General features: G+C 38.6%; 1 protein-coding gene across 1 annotated transcript; it reads right to left on the reverse strand.

The window, feature by feature from the left end:
* Positions 1–865: 865 nt before the first annotated feature.
* On the reverse strand, positions 866–9,820 carry LOC124291163 (heparanase-like). The gene is made up of 10 exons (XM_046728096.1): positions 9,522–9,820; positions 5,711–5,841; positions 5,149–5,322; positions 4,618–4,777; positions 4,160–4,210; positions 3,461–3,658; positions 2,918–3,029; positions 2,177–2,286; positions 1,537–1,680; positions 866–1,082 (listed from the first exon to the last, which is right to left on the reverse strand). The coding sequence occupies exons 1-10, from the start codon at positions 9,704–9,706 to the stop codon at positions 902–904; spliced, it is 1,446 nt and encodes a 481-aa protein (XP_046584052.1). The 5' UTR covers positions 9,707–9,820; the 3' UTR covers positions 866–901.
* Positions 9,821–11,338: the final 1,518 nt, after the last annotated feature.

The following is an 11,338-nucleotide window of genomic DNA, read 5'->3' on the forward strand; positions in this document are numbered from 1 at the left end:
CGTCGAATGAAAGTCTTTCTTGCCTGACCCATCCCAGCAGTACCGTCATGAGATGGCAGTCTGTAACAAATCTGGAGATCTAAATATGTTCGTGTTGCAACGCTGTCCATCAGTCAGGGTTCTTTTTGTGTTTTTTATTGTTGTTGTTTTTTTGTCCAACTGAATGATCTACAAATGTTACCTGAAGATCACTTAATCACCACACTTTAGCCATGTATTCAATGAGCACCGAACACACGGTAGCGAAGTAAAAGTACGTGGTAATATACTTTCAAACGTCAGCCCTTGCCTTCGTTGGGAGTGAATTCGAACAAGGCGTTCAATGTATAAACAAATGTTAAATATGTGTTGACGATGTGGAGCTTTACTGGTGATAAGACGCGTTGGTGCAGGGGGTTGAGTTGAAGAATCATTTAGGCAACAGCTTAACTGTCGCATAGCCATGATCTTCCTGGTCTAAGGATGCAAAAGTAACTCTATTCCACATATCTTGTAAAGAGGTGATTTTAAACTTAAAACGTGTAACCCTAAGATCGGTTCGTACCATGCTACAGTGTGAGAGCATAAGAAAGCCTCCTTTTGGAGCAGTTTATTCCATATTATATGAACTTAAGAACCTTCTAAACCTTCCAACCATTTATTCAAACACATACTGTTGTATTTGCACAGTGTGAAGTCGTTTCAGGGATGAATATAACTGTATAATTAAATAACCCTGTGTTGTGTTTCCTGTCTAATTCCACTCGGGGAAACATGTAGATTAACTGAAACTTGTAAATAGAAGTTAGTAATAGAGGATGTTATCAAAATTAAGATATTTCAAAGGCCACCTAACGCGTCTACATTCCAAAAGACAACCATCATGGCAGTTTGTAAACATTTTATTACAATTTTCAGATGGCTATCCGACAATGGTACCGTGGCCTTGTGATTGACATGCCGCGATGTTGGCGTCAGGGATGACGATGAAGCCGAATGAGTTTCCGGGTACTTTCATTGTCCCACTTCCAACAGATCTTGGCATCATGTGTGGTATTTGGTTATTGACAAGTTCCAGAGTGTTGCCATTGAGTTGGACTTTTCTGGAAAGAATATAAAACCTGGTTGGTCTGCTTATTCTTCTTGATCATCTGTGGATCCAACAGATGTCCTGCAACTATAGCATGTGTGAACAAGTTTGTCGTAGAATGATGACAATTGTTATGGATATACAACTTCTTTTATTCTGTGAAAGGCGTTGTCGTTGTCATCACTTGCTTGACAACGGCATCTATGTCGAAACTTCACCCTTCACAGAATAAAAAAGTTGTATATCTATAACAATTGTCATCATTCTTTATCAACTCAACTTCTAAAATGTCCATCAAAGAAGAAAGTTTGTCGTAGGTCATTTTACAGATTCTTGCGTCAAGAGTTGCTTTTGAGGCAAATGCCTCTCAACTTTATCCTCATTATTTAAACCGGTTGTTGATGGCTTTGCAACACGGACACAGTCCATAAGCTCTAGAGTTGAAAGAAAACATATGATATACAAACGTTGACGTAAGGTTTCCTCCCTCCGGAGTCAGCCAGAATCTGTCCATGCTATTGATGTTCAGATCCGATATAGTCAGGAGTACGGGGTCTTTATTCAAGTTGAGGGCATACACTGTGATGCTTCCAGGCTTGTAGTTATATACGCTGAAACATGAAAAGTGATGTCAATATGTAGGATTATTAGTATTACTTTCCTTGAAACCTAGTCAATTCATTCATTTTTGAAAATATCATATGAATGACTTGTAAGGGCATGATGTCATAATGATTTAAGTGACGTCATTTGTTTTGATGACGTCACATAGTTGCTAGCTATGCAAAGATCCAGATGCCACCCACGGGAATCTCACATATAGGCATTACATCTCTGTAACGTCTTAAGTCGAATTCGATATTTATGATACGTACCAATCAGACCAAAACATTCCTTCCTGAAAATCACGGACACTCAGCTGTTGTTCTGCCAGTACCTGGCATAGCTCTAAAATGATTCAAATTGCAATGACTGTGTGTATATTTGGACTTTGATAAAATGCTTTCTCAAGGTGATTAATGGTAATCTATGACCAAACTGTTGTGCAGTGTGCATTGTTGGGAAATGTTGACCAGGTTGTGAATACAGTTTATATTGTGAACTCACTTGTTAAGCTTCGTACAATGGGCATATAGTCGGATGTTGTCCGATGAGGATGGAACATCAAATACTTTGTTGCCAACAAGTCTCTTGTAAAGAAGCGTCAACCAATAGTCCTGGTAAATGAAATCATGGTGTCATTACACGATATTGTTTAGTGCAACCCATGCTTGTCGTAAGAGGCAAATCATTAGATCGGGTGGTCAGCCTCGCTGACATGGCTGACACATGTTATCGTAGTCCAATAGTGCTGATCGATGTTCATCATGTCAGTCACTGGATAGTCTGGTCCAGATTCGGTAATTTACTACATTTCATACAGCTGGTATATCGCTGGGTGTAGCAACAACATACAGCACAAACAAACAAAACGAATGTAGTTGATGTCGCGATGGTCGAAACAGGATGATCCATGAGAGACTACCTCGAAGGCCTTGGTCACTACATACGGCCTATAAGCACAAGGTACTGTTCACCTATCATGATATGGAATTCCGTCATAATGAGTAAGTGAGTGAGTGAATATGGTTTTACGCCGCTTTTAGCAATATTCCAGCAATATCACGGTGGGGAAGACCAGAAATGGGATTCACACATTGTATGTATGTGGGGAATCGAACCCGAGTCTTCGGCGTGACGAGCGAACGCTTTAACCACTAGGCTACCTAAACGCCCCTCCGACATAATGACATTTTGTAGCTGTTAATATGACATGATAATATATTAACGTAACATGCGTTCACGCACGGGAGTAGGGTCGCTGTTGTCATCAAGAAGTGAGTGATGCCCTCCGAAGAATGACTGACGCATGACCCTTTTTATACCATATTTTGCTGACACTCCCAGTTTATCAAGCCACCTAAGAATTTGAACAAATTCACAGTATTAGATTAATAATCCTTTCTTAACAAACCATGTATAGAAAAGAAGAAAACAGTTGGACGATAATTGTGGCACAGACACCGAAGACGTCATCATCAATGGTATATCCTACCCGCGTAAACTTTTACAGAACAATGTCTTAAAGTTGAATCCCAATATTTTCAAAATAGTCCTGGTGTTTCTGCAGAACTGAACGCATCAGTAATCACCATCTAAGAAATATTTATTAGCAATCGAATTCTAAATCAACATATGCTGGCCCTTCATTCAAGGCGTTCTACTTGACGTTCCCACGTTGCTTTCTACTTCTGATTACAGGCTCTTCTTATAAACAAATCTACTCTGAGCATGAAACTGTTTGAAAAGAAAACGTTAAACAAACACCCTTTGAATAGCTAAAATACTCACAGATTGCCTGCCACATATCTATTGCCAATGCCAGGAGTGCCGCCTCCATAGCCAGAAGAAGTTTCCCCTAGCCACGCCACCAGGCCATGATAGCTTCGCACCATACCCACCACTGTTTGAACTTCGGATATAAGACGGTCCATTATAGAGTGGTCAGAAAAGTCTTCGAGTTTCGCTGTGTTTCCATTAAAGTAGTAACTGAAAAGAATAAAATCTAACACAAAACGTCCTAACCGTATTAAGGTACACGCAACAACCAGCCAAACAATCGTTCCTTTCTATTTTTGTTCCTCTTATTATTTTGTATATATTCCTGTTATTGAAGTGTGTTACACAAAGTGATTGGTGATCTACTCATTTCTGTTCGGCGTCCACTATAAGCATCAGTTACCATCCCGCTGCTACTATATATCCATTATTCGGCAAATATGTCTTCGCTGTAATCCACGGTTGCTGCTGGAGTGAGTATGGTTTTGCGCCGCTTTTAGCAATATTCCAGCAATATCGCAGAGAGGGACACTAGAAATGGGCTTCACACATTATACCAAGTAGGGAATCAAACCCGGGTCTTCAGCGGGACGAACGGATGCTTTAATTTGGCTACCCCAAGACCCGATGCTACTGGATCATCCATAATGACATGAATGATTCATTGACGTCCACGTCCCTGATACCCTGCCACCCAAGGACGATACTCACTGATGGACGGTCAGGACGTCTACGGCACTGGCTCCGCCATCGGTCAGGAAGCTGGAATTGCATGATCACATTTGACAAGAGGGTATCGAGGAAGGTATCACTTGCATTTACCACATTCGTGTTTGTGGAAACCGTTTATCTGATGTGTGAAAAGATAAAAGCTACCGAATGGTTTAACGCCGCTTGGAATAATGAGGAACGACAGATGGGACACAGGTTTCAGGCGTTTAAGCTGGGGCAAGGTAAATCCAAACCTCAAGGATGCAACTCAAGGGATTGACACACTCGTGCTCCCATGTCAGTTATTGAATGAATGCTTTAGATTTGACACAAAGGGTGAGACTAACATACCATAGTAAGCACAGAGGTGGTTCAGTTTGTAAAACAACATTCTAGCACTGGGGCTATCAGCACCATACTCCCAAGTGTAGCGTATGAAATGTGTATTTAATGCATACTTGTTTAAAAACTTGTCTTCATAACTGGCCACGTCAGGTCCGAGGATTAGACTAGACTTATAGGCCGTTCCTTGGAGGACTTGTTTTAACTCTTTGAAGTCACTGGCCAGTTGCGCTTCACTGACAGTTGTATTCCATTGTCGGTAATAAAAGTTTGGTGCTTCATGGACAAAACATACGACGGTAATTATGCATTACGAATAACAAGGGATCCTGTCTACACACAGAGTATGGTACATCAAGGAGAAGGGAACTAATATACAAATTATATTCATATCATTCTTAATGTTTTAAGGGTGTTGCATTCAATGTTAGTGTGAAAAGACGCAGATAATTCAGTAATAATACGATGTGACCGTCTATTGTTTAACGCCCAAATAGGATACGTGGCACGTATGAACGAAATTATCCAGCCTGATTACGTATCTTTTTCTTGTTGTGGACCTGTTCTGTGCGGATTCCAAACAACTATATTTCAATTTTTTTAAATTATCTGTGATAGATGTGACATATATATGGCTTCAAACCTACCATTTCCCAGTTCAATCCCGGCAAAAGGATACCCTTTGTCAGAGGAATATTTGAGCAACAGCTTAGCATTTGATGGGTTCCACTTTGTTCCGTCACGGAGCATTAGGTTAAGACCAATCACCAGTTTGAGTCCAATCTTTTGAACAAACATGTTGAGATCATCCCAGGTCGTTGCTGAAAATATATGTTTCGGATTTGCATCTGTCTAAAACTATATGGTTTCATATATGTTAAAACAATGAGGCCAACCAAACAATGCATTTTGAAGCGTGGCGGATTTGAATCAAGAAATCCGTCGACAAATGTCAGGATTGTTGAATTTTGGGAACGTAGTCATGTTCCTATCTAGACATATGACAGTCCTCACTAGTAATGGTCGGAAGACGGGGTTTCCAGACGTTGGCCCAGTTTTATGGAATGATGCTACATGTATTCCAAACTATTGTCCGATCTGGACTTGTTTGTATCAGCACAGTAGTCGGTAGTGGATTGAATTAAAGTTGTATATATTTGTTTATTGTTGTTCATTTTGGAAGATATAACTATCCTATCCAGCTATCACCTCGGAGCTGGAACTGCTGTCCAGTAGCAATGTCGTGAGTCGGGTCGAACACCATGTAGTCCCCTGATGTGCCCCCGACTCTCAGATACCCGGGTGCTAAAGCTTTTCCAAGGGCCAGCAGTTTGGGAGAGCTGTTGATAAAAACATATTTTTAGGCTCAACAAAATGCACTGGTAGTCAAATTACTGTCCTCAAGTGATTTGGAGTTTACACCCACATAGCAATTACTTGCAGCGTTTTGGAGCAACGAGGGGGTGAAACTTGCTATTTGATCATTGAGCGGTCAATGATAAAGCTGGACAGAAAGGCAATCAATGAGAAAAAGCATGACTTCACTTAAATATTGTGTACATTTCATTTGTTTTAGCTATTCAGGAAACCTAGACCCAAAAATGAAAGCAAACGTCATGAATTAAAACCCAATATTTGAAATGACTGGTTCCCTTGTTCATAATATCTATATTGAATTTGGAAGTGGAATTCGTTAGTAAGCAGTGTACTTAGTGTTTTTCCCTTGTGGCTGATCTGTTTCATTATACACATGAATCGAAATTCTCCTCGTAATTTACCACGTAATTTACCACGTAAATCAACCGCCTAACCCGCTCAGCTAACGCGACTTCCACAAAAATGGAAGTTGGACAACTGGTAGTCTAGGCTGCGGCCTTTGTGTACCCCTCTGATAAGTGTTAATTGGCACGGCTCCCACGGATTTACCACTGATTTACCAAAGTGAACTAGAAATCGAGGAGACCAGTTGGACATCCTCATCTCTATCACTTTTAGATCTTTGCATAAGATTCATTGTGACAAAACACTCTAAAGAAAACTCAAGCTATGTAAAGAAAGTGATTCTTGTGTATTTGTGTTGTTGTGGATATGTAACCGATCTATTTGGATCTATAACCTAATTATCTGGATCTATAACCTATCTATGTGATTCATAACCTATCTATTTGGACCTATAAGCTATTTATCTGGATCCATAACCTATCTATGTGGATTCATAACCTAGCTATGTGGATCCATAACGTATCTATATGGATCCATAACCTATCTATGTGGATCCATAACCTAATCCATAACCTATCTATGTGATCCATAACCTATCTATGTGGATCCATAACCTATCTATGTTGATCTATAACCTATCTATGTGGATAAATAAACTATCTATATGGATCTATAACCTATCTATATGGATCCATAACCTATCTATGTAGATCCATAACCTATTTATGTGGATCCATAACCTATCTATGTGGATCCATAACCTATCTATGTGATCCATAACCTATCTATGTGGATCCATAACCTATCTATGTTGATCTATAACCTATCTATGTGGATCAATAACTTATCTATATGGATCTATAACGTATGTATGTGGATCCATAATCTATCTATGTGATCCATAATCTATCTATGTGGATCTATAACCTATCTATGTGGATCCATAACCTATTTATATGGATCCATAACCTATCTATGTGGACCATAACCTATCTATGTGGATCCATAACCTATCTATATGGATCCATAACCTTATGTGATCCATAACGTATCTCTATGGATCCATAGCCTATCAATATAGATCTGTAACCTATCTATGTGGATCTATAACCTATGTATGTAGATCCATAAACTATCTATATGGATCCATAACTTATCCATGTGGATCCATAACCTATCGATGTAGATCCATAATCTATCTATTTGGACCTATAAGCTATTTATCTGGATCCATAACCTATCTATGTGGATCCATAACCTAGCTATGTGGATCCATAACCTATCTATGTGGATCCATAACCTATCTATGTGGATCCATAACCTATCTATGTGGATCCATAACCTGTCTATGTGATCCATAACCTATCTATGTGGATCCATAACCTATCTATGTTGATCTATAACCTATCTGTATGGATAAATAACTTATCTATATGGATCTATAACCTATGTATGTGGATCCATAATCTATCTATGTGATCCATAACCTATCTATATGGATCTATAACCTATCTATATGGATCCATAACCTATCTATGTGGATCCATAACCTATCTATGTGGATCCATAACCTATCTATGTAATCCATAACCTATCTATGTGGATCCATAACCTATCTATGTTGATCTATAACCTATCTATATGGATCAATAACTTATCTATATGGATCTATAACCTATGTATGTGGATCCATAATCTATCTGTGTGATCCATAATCTATGTGGATCCATAACCTATCTATGTGGATCCATAACCTATCTATATGGATCCATAACTTATCTATGTGGACCCATAACCTATCTATATGGATCCATAACCTTATGCGATCCATAACGTATCTCTATGGATCCATAGCCTATCAATATAGATCTATAACCTATCTATGTGGATCTATAACCTATGTGTGTGGGTCCATAACCTATCTATATGGATCCATAACCTATCCATTTGGATCCATAACCTATCTATGTAGATCCATAACCTATCTATGTGGATCTATAACCTATCTATGTGGATCCATAATCTATCTATGTGGATCTATAACCTATGTATGTGGGTCCATAACCTATCTATATGGATCCATAACCTATCCATGTGGATCCATAACCTATCGATGTAGATCCATAACCTATCTATGAGGATCTATAACCTATCTATGTGGATCTATAACCTATGTATGTGGGTCCATAACCTATCTATATGGATCCATAACCTATCCATGTGGATCCATAACCTATCTATGTAGATCCATAACCTATCTATGTGGATCTATAACCTATCTATGTGGATCCATAATCTATCTATGTGGATCTATAACCTATGTATGTGGGTCCATAACCTATCTATATGGATCCATAACCTATCCATGTGGATCCATAACCTATCGATGTAGATCCATAACCTATCTATGTGGATCCATAACCTATCTATGTGGATCCATAACCTATCTATGTGGATCCATAACCTATCTATGTGGATCCATAACCTATCAATGTGGATCCATAACCTATCGATGTGGATCCATAACCTATCTATGTTGATCTATAACCTATCTATGTGGATAAATAAACTATCTATATGGATCTATAACCTATCTATATGGATCCATAACCTATCTATGTAGATCCATAACCTATTTATGTGGATCCATAACCTATCTATGTAGATCCATAACCTATCTATGTGGATCTATAACCTATCTATGTGGATCCATAATCTATCTATGTGGATCTATAACCTATGTATGTGGGTCCATAACCTATCTATATGGATCCATAACCTATCCATGTGGATCCATAACCTATCGATGTAGATCCATAACCTATCTATGTGGATCTATAACCTATCTATATGGATCCATAACCTATCTATGTGGATCCATAACCTATCAATGTGGATCCATAACCTATCGATGTGGATCCATAACCTATTGATGTGGATCTATAACCAGAATGATGACTTCGGTTTTTCGCTTTTTGTCTAGCAACATTTTATCAGTTCTAACCTTTGGTGTCTAAATTTCACAACTTTAGTGTTCAGTAGAGCAGTCTCTTTCAAAGACCGCCAAAAGTTTTAGGGTAGGCGTGTAGAGAAGGTCACTAAAGTTCACATATAACTGACAAAAATTATGTTAGTCATCGCATTTTGTCGCATTTTGTTAATATGGATTCTATTGACCCTAAAATATATGTTCAATCATTTCCACCCATCAACAGGACCTGCCCACAACCCCATCTATCAAGTAACGTAATCTATGTAACAGAATGAACAGACATGTTTGCACAGATGTTATGCCTACCTTACATTGTGAAACTTCAGATTGTACCTCAGCCGTCCGCTGTCAATGTTAACCCCGACAAACATGTCATCTATCACATGCAACACGTGGTTAGTTTTTACTCTGATATGTTCGGTGTGCAGGGACACAGTAAACGGCTGTATCCAAGCCAGTCCAAATAAACACAAGAACATATCCATGGTCATGTTAACTGTTTCCCTGTTGTAGGAGGGTAAAGTGCCCTTCTTCTGTGGTGCCGAAAGATAGCAGGTGCTACCAAGCCTTGGCAATAGATAAGGCAGTCCAGATGCGTGTGTTTCACAACTTCCATGAATTCTAATGCATATATGTATTTCAATGCCTTCTAGTGTTTTATTTGCTATCTAACTACCACCTAGATATCATGTTTCTTAGTTTCAAGGATCGGCTTTATTAATGCTAAGTTTGACTTCCTGCTTGTATTACCATGTCATCTTTAAAATGGAAACCTATTTTCTAAACACATGCCATGCACCTTTGGATTTTATTTCAAAATACAGCCTGATAGCATGTTGTATATTGGAATAAACAAGCACTTTAAACAGATAACATCAAGACAAATTTGTGAATAATAGAAATGAAAGCTACAAGACCCTTTCAATTCCTATACAGGTAATAAGTTGGGAGGTAATACAATGGTCGGTTAGTGAAAATGGCACTTGCAAAAATAACTGTCCTGGACATGGTCAGATCTGTCTTAAGGGTTGGCCATAAAGACACATGGAAAGATGGTATGTTTCAAAAAGAGACAGTGTTCACGTAGATATGTTTCCTGTCCATGTCCCTGAAGTGACTGTTTTCCTCTGTGTAACATGACAAACTATTACACATGGATCTGCAGAATAATATCATATGTGTTCCGCACCTTGACGATATATGGGATATGACAGTCTATTAGAAATGTACCTATCCAGACACTTTTGAGGTATCTGTGAATGAGTGCATGGTGTAATTTATTATGAGACCCTGTCCAGCTGTACATATTGTAACTATGTGTGAGATATCAATGTATATGTGTCTATAAAATAAAGGACCATTAACCTACATGTGTGCAGACCATAAAGCGTACTCCACTATCCGTAGATGGTGGATTTAAAACCCAGTGCAAAAGCCAGTGACTGATGTAATGAAGACTGATCCACGCCGTCCGATGACAATGCCATTGTTTGCATTTCATGCAATTTCAACAACATGTAATGTTCTTTAAGTTTCAGAGCAACTGAGAAATATGGACGGCGTGTTGTTCGATATGAGGGGAACGCCATGATTGGAATAACTATGTCTATGCATAAATTAAATGAGGATTTGACACTTGATATGTTTTTCTTGTTGTTTCTCAGATGTCCAACCTGACGGATTAATCGAAGGGTTTTCTTAATATTGACATTGTTTATCAAAATAAATGAGGTCATATGGACATCTCAGTTTTTAACCTTTTGGCAACGTGTCTTTTCTTTGATTAACAAAACGGAGTAAACAATTTAATCATATTCATATGCGAAACAGGACACAAATAGTACCCATGGGGATACTGCCTACTTGTCTAGGTATTCTACTCCCAGCTTTGAACAAGACATCCAGCAATTACCCATGAAGGTATCGGAATATTGAGATATTAATGTTATCAACACACCCATTACATAACATGGTAAAATAAAACAAAGGTCCCACAGATTAGAGATTTACTTTCTGCTTTAACTTTTGCCTGGACATTGCTTTACTGTCATTTACATCCATGGAATTTGTCAATATCAGCATGTGTAATTCGAACTTGTGTTTTATGTTCCCCAAAAACTGAT

This window comes from Haliotis rubra, unplaced genomic scaffold, assembly GCF_003918875.1.
Source record: "Haliotis rubra isolate DU_JTF1 unplaced genomic scaffold, ASM391887v1 Scf484, whole genome shotgun sequence".
Classification (NCBI taxonomy): Eukaryota; Metazoa; Mollusca; class Gastropoda; order Lepetellida; family Haliotidae; genus Haliotis; species Haliotis rubra.

Bases quoted from the DNA above. Each gene is read 5' to 3' on its own strand.
- LOC124291163 (XM_046728096.1), bottom strand. From the start codon at position 9,706: ATGACCATGGATATGTTCTTGTGTTTATTTGGACTGGCTTGGATACAG. The intron at 5,323-5,710 runs GTGATAGCTGGA...ATATATTTTCAG, and splicing joins ACAGCAGTTCCAGCTCCGAG to CAACGACCTGGGATGATCTC. The intron at 4,778-5,148 runs GTAGGTTTGAAG...TTGTCCATGAAG, and splicing joins CGGGATTGAACTGGGAAATG to CACCAAACTTTTATTACCGA.